This window comes from Haliotis cracherodii, unplaced genomic scaffold (assembly GCF_022045235.1).
Source record: "Haliotis cracherodii isolate W230 unplaced genomic scaffold, xgHalCrac1.p SCAF_3, whole genome shotgun sequence".
Classification (NCBI taxonomy): Eukaryota; Metazoa; Mollusca; class Gastropoda; order Lepetellida; family Haliotidae; genus Haliotis; species Haliotis cracherodii.
The window spans coordinates 74,011,611-74,029,045 of record NW_027266286.1 but is presented as its reverse complement, the minus strand read 5'-3'; the positions used below and the strand labels follow the sequence as shown (position 1 = coordinate 74,029,045).

General features: G+C 41.0%; 1 protein-coding gene across 1 annotated transcript in view; it reads right to left on the bottom strand.

Annotated features, from left to right (window-relative positions):
* LOC139475794 (angiopoietin-related protein 1-like) overlaps nucleotides 1–6,757 on the bottom strand; it is a 31,833-nt gene extending 25,076 nt beyond the window's left edge. Inside the window, exon 1 of the mRNA XM_071258996.1 lies at nucleotides 5,726–6,757. Within this exon, the coding sequence (XP_071115097.1) occupies nucleotides 5,726–6,386 (661 nt within the window). The 5' untranslated portion in view covers nucleotides 6,387–6,757. The remainder of the gene's footprint in view (nucleotides 1–5,725) is intronic.
* Nucleotides 6,758–17,435: the final 10,678 nt, after the last annotated feature.

The window sequence follows — 17,435 nt, the reverse complement described above, 5'->3', positions numbered from 1 at the left end:
CCCGGTGATTGTGAAGATTTCAAATTCTATCAACTGTCAGACAGCATGGCTGTTCATATTCATTTACAACATCCTCTTATAATTAGTATAAAAGTGTCCCACACAAAACCTTCTTTTATATATTCTTTCAAAATACAACACAGAAAGTGGGGTGTGGGGAAATGGGACATATTCCTACGTGAAATAATGAGACATTAGTAGTGGTGACGGCTCTATCATAATTGTACTGTCTAAAGCATAAATTTGGCGAACGAAAAACGTTATATTTGCAATCAAATGGAATGACTCGTGTGGGCAAATGAATATGTTCGCAATCTACAAACAATCATTTTATTAATGGCGAACATTTACCAACCCGCGACAATCGTGTCAACACGGGGGTTCCCCTAGCAATAAACTCGCATCTAAATTCACTACTGTTCTACTGTCGGCTAGCCACAATGGCTAGACTGGACCCTAGTGGAATGGTTCATGCCATAAGAGTCTAGCAACCGAACACTAATTAAGATGGGCCGACCTTGTATTTACGGTCTGGTGAACACAGCTCAATGGCCGCTCATTAACTCAAATTTCACATCTCACTGTTTTGTTTTATCTCACTATTCATTTGATAAATTTGTCAACTTCAACTGGAACCCGGTCCCGTGTTACACGCGTGGCACACCCGTGTGCAACGGGTTGCACACGCGATGCACACCCGTTGCACACCCGTGTCCAACGGGTGCTCACCCCGTGTGCAACCCGTTGAGCACCCGTGTCACATGCGTGTTACACGCGTTCTCAACGCGTGTTAGGGGAATGAACTTTTAGGCAGTAGTGTACCAATAGTTAGTAAGGGCACTGGCGTCCATTGTTATCAACTATCAAACACCAATAGTTAGTAAGGGCAAGGACGTCCATTGTAATCTACTATCAAACACCAATAGTTAGTAAGGGCACTGGCGTCCATTGTTATCAACTATCAAACACCGATAGTTAGTAAGGGCAAGGACATCCATTGTAATCTACTATCAAACACCAATAGTTAGTAAGGGAACGGACGTCCATTGCAATCTACTATCAAACACCGATAGTTAGTAAGGGCAAGGACGTCCCTTGTAATCTTCTATCAAGCACCAATAGTTAGTAAGGGAACAGACGTCCATTGTAATCTTCTATCAAACACCAATAATTAGTAAGGTCACTGGCGTCCATTGTATTCTACTATCAAACACTAATAGTTAGTAAGGGCAAGGACGTCCATTGTAATCTACTATCAAACACCAATAGGAAGTAAGGGCACTGGCGTCCATTGTAATCTACTATCAAGCACCAATAGTTAGTAAGCGCACGGACGTCCATTGTAATCTACTATCAAACACCAATAGTTAGTAAGGGCAAGGACGTCCATTGCAATCCACTATCAAACACCAATAGTGAGTAAGGGCAAGGACGTCCATTGTAATCTACTATCAAACACCAATAGTTAGTAAGGGCACTGGCGTCCATTGTTATCAACTATCAAACACCGATAGTTAGTAAGGGCAAGGACATCCATTGTAATCTACTATCAAACACCATGAGTTAGTAAGGGCACAGACGTCCATTGTAATCTACTATCAAACACCAATAGTTAGTAAGGGAACGGATGTCCATTGCAATCTACTATCAAACACCAATAGTTAGTAAGGGCAAGGACATCCATTGTAATCTACTATCAAACACCAATAGTTAGTAAAGGAACGGACGTCCATTGTTATCTACTATCAAACACCAATAGTTAGTAACGGCACGGACGTCCCTTGTAATCTTCTATCAAACACTTATAATTAGTAAGGTCACTGGCGTCCATTGTAACTATCAAACACCAATAGTTAGTAAGGGCAAGGATGTCCATTGTAATCTACTATCAAACACCAATAGTTAGTAAGGGAACGGACGTCCATTGTTATCTACTATCAAGCACCAATAGTTGGTAAGGGAACGGACGTTCATTGTAATCTACTATCAAACACCAATAGTTAGTAAGGGAACAGACGTCCATTGTTATCTAGTAATAAAGCACCAATAGTTAGTAAGGGAACGGACGTCCATTGTAATCTTCTATCAAACACCAATAGGAAGTAAGGGAATGGACGTCCATTTGTATCTACTATCAAACACCAATAGTTAGTAAGGGAACGGATGTCCATTGTAATCTACTTTCAAACACCAATAGTTAGTAATGGCACTGGCGTCCATTGTAATCTACTATCAAACACCAATAGTTAGTAAGGGCACTGGCGTCCATTGTAATCTACTATCAAACACCAATAGTTAGTAAGGGCACGGACGTCCCTTGTAATCTTCTATCAGACACTTATAATTAGTAAGGTCACTGGCGTCCGTTGTAATCTACTATCAAGCACCAATAGTTAGTAAGGGCACGGATGTCTATTGTTATCAACTATCAAACACCTTCAGTTATTACGGGGACGGGCACCCATGCTTGTCGTAAGAGGCTAACTGGATCGGTTGTCAGGCTCGGTGACTTTGTTGATGCAGGTCATCGTATACCATTTGCGTAGATAGATGCTCATGATGTCAATCACTGGATTGAATGGTCCAGACTCGATTATGTACAGACAACCGTCACATAGCTGGAATATGTCTGAGTGAAGCGTTAAACAAACAAACCACCAAACACCTACAGTTATTAAGGGACCTGACGTCAAATAGTCTATTCCCCAGACCCTTGAGAATCAATTATTAAAGGAGTAGAATCAAGTGTAGAATGATTGAACAAGTCTTAAGTGCTTCAGCTCAGAAATTTAAGCATTGTTCTTGGCTCCATTTGGATTTTATTATTTTAGTTTGAGGGTACGCTTTTTTTTTTTAAAACTTTACTTCTGGTACAAAATGTCAGTGTGACGTCCAATGTCATGTTACATCAAACACCAACAGTTATTAATGGTACTGACGTCCATTACAAACTACCATTAGACACCAACAGTTAACAAGGGTACTGACGTCCATTACAAACTACCATTAGACACCAACAGTTAACAAGGGTACTGACGTCCATATTAAACTACCATTAGACACCAACAGTTAACAAGTGTACGGACGTCCATTGCAATCATACATCAAGCACCAACAGTTAACAAGGTTACTGACGTCCATTACAAACTACCATAAGACACCAACAGTTAACAAGGGTACATACGTCCATTGCAATCATACATCAAGCACCAACAGTTAACAAGGCTACAGACGTCCATATTAAACTACCAATAGACACCAACAGTTAACAAGGGTACGGACGTCCATTTCAATCATACATCAAGCACCAACAGGTAACACGGGTACAGACGTCCATTGCAATCATACATCAAGCACCAACAGTTAACAAGTGGACAGACGCCCATTGCAATCATACATCAAGCACCAACAGTTAACAAGTGTACAGATGCCCATTGCAATCATACATCAAGCACCAACAGTCACCAAGGGTACAGACGGCCATTGCAATCATACATCAAGCACCAACAGTTAACAAGGGTACTGACGTCCATTGCAATCATAGATCAAGTACCAACAGTTATTAAGGGTACGGGCGTCCATTGCAATCATACATCAAGCACCAACAGTTAACAAGGGTACAGATGTCCATTGCAATCATACATCAAGCACCAACAGTTAACAAGTGGGCAGACGCCCATTGCAATCATACATCAAGCACCAACAGTTAACAAGTGTACAGATGTTCATTGCAATCATACATCAAGCACCGACAGTCAACAAGGGTACATACGTCCATTGCAATCATACATCAAGCACCAACAGTTAACAAGTGTACAGATGTCCATTGCAATCATACATCAAGCACCAACAGTTAACAAGTGTACAGATGTTCATTGCAATCATACATCAAGCACCGACAGTCAACAAGGGTACATACGTCCATTGCAATCATACATCAAGCACCAACAGTTAACAAGTGTACAGATGTCCATTGCAATCATACATCAAGCACCAACAGTTAACAAGTGTACAGATGTCCATTGCAATCATACATCAAGCACCAACAGTTAACAAGGGTACGGGCGTCCATTGCAATCATACATCAAGCACCAACAGTTAACAAGGGTACTGACGTCCATTGCAATCATAGATCAAGTACCAACAGTTATTAAGGGTACGGGCGTCCATTGCAATCATACATCAAGCACCAACAGTTATCAAGGGTACTGACGTTCATTGCAATCATACATCAAGCACTAACAGTTATTAAGGGTACGGGCGTCCATTGCAATCATACATCAAGCACCAACAGTTATTAAAGGTACAGACGTCCATTACAAACTACCATTAGACACCAACAGTTAACAAGGGTACATACGTCCATTGCAATCATACATCAAGCACCATCAGTTATTAATGGTACTGCTTATATTTAGCTTCCCTTCGCCGAGTCTTTTGTGCAACACCCACTCGAAGAAAACACCACCTTTAAAAAAGTTACTTAGAAATGTAGGTAAATATATGTAAATGTACACTAAAATGCACATTATGGATATGAATGTAAATTTAGTCAAAAAGGTACGTAAATATTTGCAAATTTAGACTTCATTGTATGTAAAAATAGGTAGACTTACATGTTTTACACAAATTGGTTATTTCTGTACACATTGAAACACATTGACGCCTCCAATGATGCACCTTACTGCTTGTTATCTTAGTGTCAGAGAAACGTCTATGTGCAGTAGGGCGACCATGCAATCACTTTTATTGTTAACGTTCATATTTCGATTTAAAACGTACTGTCAATAGATCAGCTAGCTTACTTCCAACCCTGAAGTGTGATGCTTCTATAGAAAACCGAGATACATCTTGGCATATGTGGCAGTGAATAGTAAGCACCGGCGAGAGCACGAGGGAGGAGACTGTCACACACACTGTTGACATGACCAATACTGATTTTGGTAAAGCCTTTAGATCCAATGAGTCAGTGAATGAGTAGGGTTTTACGCCGGGCTTCACATATTGTACTCATGTCGGGAATCGAACCCGGGTCTCCGGTGTGACGAGTAGACGCTTTAACCTCTAGGCTACCCGATCGCCCCTTAGATCGAATGAAACCTTCTACGTTTGTGAAAGTGTGACATCAACGTACATGCCGTGTATCTGTTGCCCTCTTTGGTCAGAGTGGTTTCACATTGTTGCAAGGGTTGTAAATATTTACAAATGTGTTAATGTTTGCACAATGCTAATCAAAATCAACACCCCACCCGATGGACTGGTACTCAGGAACCTAACAGTTACAAGAAAATGAGATAAAGATGGTTTTAAAATATTACAACATACGAGTACAACAACGAGATTTTCTTTTAGCATTCTTAGCAATGCCGTTATAACCCTGAAACACTTCGTTGTGACAGTGGAGCTTTATGGAGTTAACTATATAAAACGCCAACGCCAGAGAACAGTCGGTCTCCACTATCCCCCGAAACAACCGGGTCGCAGACCACGTTATCATTTTGTACCAGGAGCGAGAAAAATAAATATTGACCTATTTATTGACCGCTTTATCTGTTAATGGTCTAAAATACGGTACCTAAAAATAAGCAAAGATACCAAGATAAATATTTATAGGTATCATCGCACCCCATAACATTAAAAGATCAAAGTCTACGTGTTATGTTGCAATCATGTTCACAATCAATCAGTTATTTACACTTATACACATAGGTACGCTTCAGATTACCTTTGAAGGTATCCGTGGACCTTGGGGCATCATCAGACAAGGCAATGCTGGTAGGGCTATTTAGAACACTCAGCCCGGGGAATCGAAGACTATTTTTCCAATTTTGAGATTCAGCATCAACCTTCTCCACTAGTTCCTGCAAGTCCTGTAACTGTTTTTCAATCTTGCCCAACCGATCCATCGTTTGTGCCTTGTCCGACTTAGAAGTCTGAACATAGTTGTTGAGGCTGTTGATGGAGTATTCGATGTTGGTGGGACAACCACAACTGTCGGTCCTACCCGTGGAGATTAGGGGTGGGGATGTGAAGGTTTCTTCAGTGGGTGGGGGTAGTAGTCCCTGGGGGGTGGTGTACAACACCCTCTGTCTCGACCGCTGTCGTTCTCTTTCTCTCCTCTCTAGTACCCTCGCTCTTTCTCTCTCCCTCTCCCTCCTCTCTACTTCCCTCTCTCTTTCACTCTCTCTCTCCCTCCTTTCTTTGTCCCTTCCTCTGGTCCGACTGCTAGTGCGACGTCGATCTGGTCTTGTCCTTGGAGCTGGTGTTAGTCCGTCATCGATGTCGTCGTATTCATTATAATAATCCCTCTGCTGGAAGCTGAGTTGTACGCAAATGAGAAGCAGAACACATATTAGCAGTAAATTTCGAAGTATATGCACTTCCATTCTTCCAGGCCAATATCCAAACTGTAAATAGACCAGATGTTAGGTAGACAGGCGTCGGTCGTATTGGGGAAACGGCAATGAAAGATTGCCACCAATCCCAATCTACACAAACAATCCGATGTCAAAAAACACCGGCCACAAGCGAATCGGGCCTTTGAAAGTCTAGTGACGATAGAATCCCTTAAAGGCCATTGGTCTCCCAAACGCAATACGCATCTACTTAAAAACGCCTGTACGCGTTTAAGTCCAAATAGTCTGGAAGCGTTTCTTGAAATATACAGAATCACTGTCGGTTAGGGCTCCCTATGACCAACTGGCGGAGAACGGTGCAAGTGGTAGTATTTGCTTAAGGGATGTGTTGTAATGTTCTACACAATGATATCAGCCTGGTTCTGATACAATAAGGGATCACGTGACTATGGCTCGTGGCGGAAAATGTCAACAGGCTGACTTCAGTATGAAGCAGAGAATGGGAAAAGATCTGGGTGTTTTTGTTTCTCGTTCTACATAACGTGACACCAGGATATGCCTATTCAACAAAATATTTTAAATTCGGAAAAATTAAATACCACTGTAACCTTTCTTTAATGTATGTTTCGTTGCGAAATGTACCTTTCATGATCAGCTAAAGGAAAATGAGACGAAAATGTCAAATAAACAATGCGAGATTTGATCTGTAATGTAAAATCTTCTTAAGGTCTCTCTGATTCAAGGCAAGTGTTGAAGGAGTACGCAAAGTGTGGATATTTATTTCCTTATTGTTACGATACATCAGAGACATAACGGCGGACCATTTTGTCACGGTTCTCATCAAAGAGATTCCGGAAGGGGTTTATTCATAAACAGCCAATATTGCTTCATTCAACCGATGAAACCTCAACGTGTCGCGTGTTCGTTTAATGTTGCATTGATGTTCTTGTGTTAATATTTGACAAAGAGTTTTAGAGAGAAACAAGATAATGTATACCCAGTGATACTGGGCAGGTCGACTCGGTGTCAGTCTGAGTGGGGTATTCATGTTAAAGGGGCACGTGTGGCCCAGTCGTCTAAGGCGCCGCGATTCGCTGGGCAGAGTTGCGTCCCTTAGGCACACCAGAAACCTATGATTGTGGGTTTGAATCCCGGTTCGCCCCGATTATGTTTCTAGGTTTGTCAGCACCATTCCCGTGCTCATGGATCTCACCGAAGTGGTAAACGTCTGAGACCTGCATCACTTGGGGCTTTCCTCCCACATTGAGCAGACACGCCCTGATATAACTGGAATACTGTTAAAAGCGGCGTTAAACCCAACTCACTCACTCACTATTTATGTTGAACTGCGGCATGGTTTCTCAGTGAGCTAGCACTAGTACAGCCTCACACACACACACACACACACACACACACACACACACTGGTGAGTGTACGCCGCGATAATCTTGGACGCGACGTTAAACCCCATTTCACGTCACCTCACCTCAACTCACCTGTCTCGAAACCCTTGGTCTCGATGAAACCATGATCCAGCTATAATTAAGAGTGTCTGGTATTGAAAATCGTAATGAGGGCGCGGAATGTATTTATGGTAAACTGAATAAAACAGCATTCTCGGATCAGCAGATAGAGCGACTGTTGTGTGTTATTTGTGTCTAACCTCGTTACAATACGCAACATTAATAGAGATCATGCATAGAATACAATACATATTAAATACAGTAACGGGCCACTCCTTGCAGTTCTATGAGCGATTGATTTTTTTTAAATTAAAAAAAAATTAAAAAGAATGTGTGATATGGTAATAATTACCACATGTTCGCAAGTGTAGATAAAAAAGTTAAAGCCATACATTAATATGTCTATATTATTACAAATTAAGAGTACATACATTCAAACTACTTTTGCTGGTATTCTTCTGGTTTGGAGAGAATAAAACCTACTTTCTGGGCATCATGAAGATCCCTAAAACCTTGGCAGGCTGAATTACAACGACTTATAAATTCTGAAGGTGATACTTAATGAAACACATTCAAAACGCTTTTTAAAACATATACAAAGGTCACATTTGTTTTATTGATATTAACAATAAAATATAAATATACCAGTAAAAAGAAGTTAAAAAACTCCCATTGCAGATTAACTGAAGTGATTTGAAAGAATCGAGTATTCTCTAACTAACTTTGCTTGAGCAGCATATAGATAAGCCATTCAAAGCCAATATAAATAATTAAAATTGCAAGAACCACGTGTGTGTTATGGTTAACAAAAATCTAAATCAAGTAACCAAACATTATATGTTAGACATATTGTGTTATCATTAGTTTTATATAAAAAATGTTTTGGTATAATCTTAGAAATATAAAATAATACGGTTCCTCCCCACCCTAGCGAATGGCGACTATTTCCTGCTTCTTCCCCACGCTTGGTGTCAGTTTTGATACTCCACCACTTCCATCTCCGGATACAGCACAACGCCCTTTCTCTTTTAGTTGTTTTTATTGGCATACATTGTTCATCCATTTCAAAAGCCGTTGCCCGTAATGAACTGTTCGGTGCTTTGAGAAGGGCACTCTTTTAAAGAAACACACATAGGAAATGTCAAAACAAGCCTAGAGATATACAAGGAAATAGTAATTTCGCTTTTGGTTTGTTTGTTTGATGTTTAACGCCGTATTCGACAATATTCCAGCAATATGACGGTGGTCTGTAAATAATCGTGTCTGGGTCAAACAATCCAGTGATTGACATCGTGAGCATCGATTTACGCAATTAGGATACGCGTAATATACACCAACAAGGTCAGCAAACCTGACTACACGATCCTCTTTGGGGTCTTACGACAAGCACGGGTGGCTCAGTCGTCTAAGGCGCCGCAATTTGTTGTCAGAGTTGCGTCCCTTGGGCATGCCGTAAACCGATTATCGTGGGTTCGAATCCTGGTTCGCCTTCGATTATGTTTCTAGGTTTGTCAGCACCATACCCATGCTCGTGGGATTCACCGAAGTGGTAAACATTTGAGACCTGCATCACTTTGGGCTTTCCTCCCACATTAAGCTGCAACGCCGTGATATAACAGGAATAGTGTTCAAAGCGGCGTTACACACGACTCACTCACTCACTCTTACCACAAGCGTGGGTTGCTAAAGACCAATTCTAAACCGGATGTTCGCGGGTATTTCGCTTCTAACTTTAACAACAAAGAACCTTACAATATCAAAGGTATCTTAAGTAGGCAAGGTACAATTATTATGAGTTGTAAAATGAAAGGGAGTGTTGAATCGACTTTTTATTGCGTTTGAATACTTTGCTTGACATATTATTTCCTTAATCCCAATTGCGGAGATTGATGCTTATGATGTCAATCACTAGATTCTCTGTTCCAGACTCGCTTATTAACAGACTGCCGTCATATAGCTTGGATATTGCTGACTGCGGCGTTAAACAACAAATAAACAAACAAAACGTGACCCTGTGTTATTGAGTGTTCGCTGCCCGACTAAACGCCGTCGGTTCCAAATAAAACACCAGACCATCGACCAGTGAATGGCACCCGCACACTAGAACCGTTTTCTCCCAAATAAGAAGGGTAAACATGAGTTCAAGAATACTATTACAGACACTTTAGAAGACTACAATATTAAGCCTACAATTAGTGCGACTGGACAACGTGAACCAGTGGCATTACAGTCGTTAACGACCCGTGAAGATCCGAGGTAGAATAGTTCTTCAGCAACCCATGCCTGTCGTAAAAGGCGACTATGCTTGTCGTAAGAGGCGACTAACAGGGTCGGCTGGTCAGGCTCGCTGATTTGGTTGATGCATGTCATCGTATCCCAATTGCGTGGATCGATGCTCATGATGTCAATCACTGGATTGTCTGGACCAGACCGCCTTCATATAGCTGGAATATTGCTGAATGCGGCGTTAAACAACAAACAAACAAACCATTTCAGTCGTTAACAGTCAGTAACGAAGCAGTGCTTCTTTAATGAGCTATGCGGAAGCACGTGCAGTACATGAAACCCGAATCAAGTAGAGCCATACACCATCCAGAGAGACAATGTCTGTTGGCAGCCTACATCAGATCATTGTCCGTGCGCCCAGCTATCAAACACGTGTTCTTTTAATATACTGCAGATCTATGGCGTCTTGGAACTGTTCCTTGTCAGCTGGTATGCCGCAGATATGTACCATGTGTAGGTCAGCTGTTGATATGTAAGATATATGATAGGGTGTTCTTGATGCACATTCCAGGTCAACTGTAGATTTGTTCTATGTATGATTGCCTATTCTTGATTCACATTCTCAGTCAGCTGTAGATATGTACTCTCCATAAAAAAGAATCGCACAGGTATATGTTTAGTAAATATATTGTACCTAATAAAGTAGATATATTTAATCTAATATTATAGATACAAATATGAAATTTTGGAGCTCGATTGTCACATGTTGTCGTTGTACAAAGGCATTGAAAACTGTTTATTGTCATCTCAGATAAGGCCACAAGGTGGCGCTGAACTCATATCGGTGGTGCTATCTCGTGTGACCGCCCCGGGCAGCAATCACGGCTCTGCATCTCCTCGGCACTGACCGGATACACTCGTCTCCAGTTTCTCAAATTCCAAGGCTGTAAGGTATGGCACCAACGCATGCGTCGCTATCGATGGATCTGTTGCAAAACAGGGACGATAACTGGTCTTCTGGGTCGGATTTCAGCCTCACGAAGATGGTTCCTGACAGTCTGGCCCGATACACTCCTCAAACCAGGGATGCGTCCTGCAGTCTGCGTAGCTGTGGCATTGCGATGACGTAGGTGAAACAGTCGAATGTAGCGATCCTGTGCAGGGGTGGTAACTCTTGGTCGGCCGGTTCTCGGACGGTCTGCAGTGGAATTGAACTGTTTGTATCGGTCCCAAAGGCGGCAAATGGTGCTGTGGTGGACGTTGAATTGACATGCCACAGAAGACTGCGATTCCCCTCTTTGGATACGTCCTATGGCGATGTTCCGATCGGCAGCGCTGAGTCTCGGCATTTTCGAACTTCGGCAATTGAATGACAAATTATTGGCTTATGCTTGCCTTTTTATAGCCACTACCACGAGTTACGAGTGCATTTTGCTTTACTGTTTTCCTCCATGACATATTTGAACAGGTGTGAAAACAATGCCGTTTAAGACAATGCAAATCGACAATGGCTGTGTTTTGACGCACCGTTTGTCGAATATCAGACAACCAACATTTTCCAATAACACATATCCAATTTATATACCGTTTTCTGTGTAGTCAGGTTCAATGAACTACATACTACCTGTGCGTTTCTTATTTTGAAGAGTGTACACGATGTCTGATAGGGTGTTTTTTCATACACATTCTCGGTCAGCTGTAGATATGGACGATGTGTGATAGGGTGTTCTTTGATACACATTCTCGGTCAGCTATAGATATGGACGATGTATAATAGGGTGTTCTTTGATACACATTCTCGGTCAGCTGTAGATATGTACGATGTATGATAGGGTGTTCTTTGATACACATTCACGGTCAGCTGTAGATATAGATGCTGTGTGATTGGGTGTTCTTTGATACACATTCTTGGTCAGCTGTAGATATGTACGCTGTATGATAGGGTGTTCTTTGATACACGTTCTCGGTCAGCTGTAGATATGTACGATGTATGCTGGGTGGTCATTGATACACGTTCTCGGTCAGCTGTAGATATGTACGCTGTGTGTTAGGGTGTTCTTTGATACACGTTCTCGGTCAGCTGTAGATATGTACGATGTATGATAGGATGTTCTTGATGCTTATTCTCTGTTGATATGTAAGATATATGATAGGGTGTTCTTGATGCACATTCCAGGTCAACTGTAGATTTGTTCGATGTATGATTGCCTATTCTTGATTCATATATTCTGTTTATATATATGATGTATGATAGGGCCTTCCAGATATTCATCCAAGGTCAGCTGTAGATATGTATGATGTGTGATAGGGTGTTCTTTGATACACATGCTCGGTCAGCTGTAGATATGGACGATGTATGCTGGGTGTTCTTTGATACACATGCTCGGTCAGCTGTAGATATGTATGATGTATGATAGGGTGTTCTTTGGTACACGTTCTCGGTCAGCTGTAGATATGGACGATGTATGATAGGGTGTTCTTTGATACACATTCTCGGTCAGCTGTAGATATGTACGCTGTGTGCTTGGGTGTTCTTTGATACACGTTCTTGGTCAGCTGTAGATATGTATGATGTGTGATAGGGTGTTCTTTGATACACATTCTTGGTCAGCTGTAGATATGTACGATGTATGATAGGGTGTTCTTTGATACACATTCTCGGTCAGCTGAAGATATGTACCGTAACGCTATGTGTTAGGGTGTTCTTTGATACACATTCTCGGTCAGCTGTAGATATGTACGCTGTATGATAGGGTGTTCTTTGATACACGTTCTCGGTCAGCTGTAGATATGTACGCTGTATGCTGGGTGTTCTTTGATACACGTTCTCGGTCAGCTGTAGATATGTACGATGTATGCTGGGTGTTCATTGATACACGTTCTTGGTCAGCTGTAGATATGTATGATGTGTGATTGGGTGTTCTTTGATACACATTCTTGGTCAGCTGTAGATATGTACGATGTATGATAGGGTGTTCTTTGATACACATTCTCGGTCAGCTGAAGATATGTACCGTAACGCTATGTGTTAGGGTGTTCTTTGATACACATTCTCGGTCAGCTGTAGATATGTACGCTGTATGATAGGGTGTTCTTTGATACACGTTCTCGGTCAGCTGTAGATATGTACGCTGTATGCTGGGTGTTCTTTGATACACGTTCTCGGTCAGCTGTAGATATGTACGATGTATGCTGGGTGTTCATTGATACACGTTCTTGGTCAGCTGTAGATATGTATGATGTGTGATTGGGTGTTCTTTGATACACATTCTCGGTCAGCTGTAGATATGTATGATGTATGATAGGGTGTTCTTTGATACACATTCTCGGTCAGCTGTAGATATGTACGCTGTGTGATTGGGTGTTTTTTTATACACATTCTCGGTCAGCTGTAGATATGTATGATGTGTGATTGGGTGTTCTTTGATACACATTCTCGGTCAGCTGTAGATATGGACGATGAATGATAGGGTGTTCTTTGATACACGTTCTCGGTCAGTTGTAGATATGGACGATGTATGCTGGGTGTTCTTTGATACACATTCTCGGTCAGCTGTAGATATGTACGCTGTGTGATTGGGTGTTCTTTGATACACATTCTTGGTCAGCTGTAGATATGTATGATGTATGATAGGGTGATCTTTGGTACACATTCTCGGTCAGCTGTAGATATGTACGCTGTGTGATTGGGTGTTCTTTGATACACATTCTTGGTCAGCTGTAGATATGTACGCTGTGTGATTGGGTGTTCTTTGATACACATTCTCGGTCAGCTGTAGATATGTATGATGTATGATAGGGTGTTCTTTGATACACATTCTCGGTCAGCTGTAGATATGTACGATGTATGCTGGGTGGTCATTGATACACGTTCTCGGTCAGCTGTAGATATGTACGCTGTGTGTTAGGGTGTTCTTTGATACACGTTCTCGGTCAGCTGTAGATATGTACGCTGTGTGTTAGGGTGTTCTTTGATACACGTTCTCGGTCAGCTTTTGATATGTACGATGTATGATAGGATGTTCTTGATGCTTATTCTCTGTTGATATGTAAGATATATGATAGGGTGTTCTTGATGCACATTCCAGGTCAGCTGTAGATATGGACGATGTATGCTGGGTGTTCTTTGATACACATGCTCGGTCAGCTGTAGATATGTATGATGTATGATAGGGTGTTCTTTGGTACACGTTCTCGGTCAGCTGTAGATATGGACGATGTATGATAGGGTATTCTTTGATACACATTCTCGGTCAGCTGTAGATATGTACGCTGTGTGTTACGGTGTTCTTTGATACACGTTCTCGGTCAGCTGTAGATATGTACGATGTATGATAGGGTGTTCTTGATGCTTAGTCTCTGTTTATATATATATATGATGTATGATATCCAGATATTCATCCAAGGTCAGCTGTAGATATGTAGGCCCTCTAAGCGATCTTTGCGCTGAGGTGACCGCAGCTACCATACTTTAACATGGGCGTCTAGGCGAGAAGTGGGCATCGCCATGGGCACAATGTTGCTCCCTTCTTGCTCATCTGCTTCTTTATGCACGTGAATCGGAATTTCTGCTCGGATTGACAAAGTCAAAAGAAGGTGATCTGTCCAAGAAGTTTAACTTAGGCTTCAGGTGTGCCGATGATTTGATATCATTCAGTAACCATCAAATAGTCACTTCCCTTCCACTGATTTACCCACCTGAACTAGACATAAAGGAGACCAGTGAGACCGCCTCATCTGTTTCATATTTAGATCTATGCATAAAGTTTCAGGGTAACAAAATATTCTCCATAAGACTGTATGACAAGAGGGATGACTTCAACTTTTCAATTGTCAATTTTCCCTTTATGTTTCAGCAGCTCCAGACATTGGTGTTTACATTTCACAACTGTTGAGGTAAAACCGAGCATGTTCTGTCGACTAAGCTGAAAAATACAATCAAGGCTACAACATTCAAGTCCTCATTAAAGCTTTCAAAATGTTTTATGGCAGACATGTTGAGGACATTTCAAAATTTGACGCAGCTCTGACAAGACTGCTGTCCGATGCTATTCCCAATTTTGACTTGTACCAAATGCTCCCGTGTTTGTTTCAGGTGAACAACCTTGACTTTCCTTTACATGTGTTTGTGACGGTGGGGCAGGATACGCTTATCTTTCTGCGAATACCTGGTATCATCATTATTTGAAAATGATTAATAAACACATGCCCATGATATAGTCGGACACGTACAATTGAGATTTCCTATGAACATGGGAATTGATTTCTCACTTTTATTAATAATTTGTAGTGCTACGATCTCTTTGCGGAACGTTTTATTTTATGTTCCGTTTCTGGAGGGTAGAGCTACATAATCATAGCCTTTAACAAACGGATGTTTTTGATATAGTGTAAAATATTCATAAATTGCCATCTCTCATGACGAAGCTTCCCATGTATATATCCAGGCATAGCACGCAAACACACGCACTCGTTATTCATCGTCAATTTCCAAACATCACGATCTCAAGGAGTTGGCACGCCATGATGGATGCACATGTCGTAGAGGTCGTCGAGGTGCCAACTCCAACTTGAATAAATGCCACCGGTGTATGTTATGTTCAACTGAATCATGTCGATGACATCATGAGTATATTTTGGGAAGGGTAGTCGTGGTTCTGTGACAAGTATTAATCATGTAATGGGTCTTCTGTGTTAGAACGGAGTTACACCGTCACCGACATATTAAGAGTACTTTGTTTTTCTGAAGTTTCAGTTTCGGGAAGCGTTCATGGAAAGTGCAGCCCAGCATAACCCTGGTGTTATTATATGAACGAAACACTTTACTTTCAAAATTATAAAAAAAACAAATAAGTTAAAAATACTTTCTTGAAAAGAATGATTATTAAATTACAAACTATTGTTCCTGTCCAAAATACCATTCGTCTAGGGTTTTGCTGCATACAAAGCTTAAACACAGACCCAAAGGAAGCCTTAACAATCCAAAGCAAGACCTAACAATCTATAACAAGTCACAACAATCCAAAACAAGCCATAACAATCTACAAGCCATAAGAATCTACAACAAGTCACACCAATACAAAACAAGCCATAACAATCTACAAGCCATAAGAATCTACAACAAGTCACACCAATACAAAACAAGCCATAACAATCTACAAGCCATAAGAATCTACAACAAGTTACAACAATCCAAAACAAGCCATAACAATCCACACCAAGTCACAACAATCCACACCAAGCCATAACAATCTACAAGTCACAACAATCCACACCAAGCCATAACAATCTACAACAAGTCACATCAATCCAAAACAAGCCATAACAATCTACAAGTCACATCAATCCAAAACAAGCCATAACAATCTACAACAAGTCACATCAATCCAAAACAAGCCATAACAATCTACAAGTCACAACAATCCACAACAAGCCATAACAATCTACAAGTCACAATAATCCATACCAAGCCATAACAATCTACAAGTCACAACAATCCAAAACAAGCCATAACAATCTTCAACAAGTCACATCAACCCACACCAAGCCATAACAATCTACAACAAGTCACATCAATCCAAAACAAGCCATAACAATCTACAAGTCACATCAATCCAAAACAAGCCATAACAATCTACAACAAGTCACATCAATCCAAAACAAGCCATAACAATCTACAAGTCACAACAATCCACAACAAGCCATAACAATCTACAAGTCACAATAATCCATACCAAGCCATAACAATCTTCAACAAGTCACAACAATCCACACCAAGCCATAACAATCTACAACAAGTCACATCAATCCAAAACAAGCCATAACAATCTACAAGTCACATCAATCCAAAACAAGCCATAACAATCTACAACAAGTCACATCAATCCAAAACAAGCCATAACAATCTACAAGTCACAACAATCCACAACAAGCCATAACAATCTACAAGTCACAATAATCCATACCAAGCCATAACAATCTACAAGTCACAACAATCCAAAACAGGCCATAACAATCTTCAACAAGTCACATCAACCCACACCAAGCCATAACACTCTTCAACAAGTCACAACATTTCAAAACAAGCCATACCAATCTACAAGTCACAACAATCCATACCAAGCCATAACAATCTACAAGTCACAACAACCCACACCAAGCCATAACACTCTTCAACAAGTCACAACATTTCAAAACAAGCCATAACAATCTACAAGTCACATCAATCCAAAACAAGCCATAACAATCTACAACAAGTCACATCAATCCAAAACAAGCCATAACAATCTACAACAAGTCACATCAATCCAAAACAAGCCATAACAATCTACAAGTCACAACAATCCACAACAAGCCATAACAATCTACAAGTCACAATAATCCATACCAA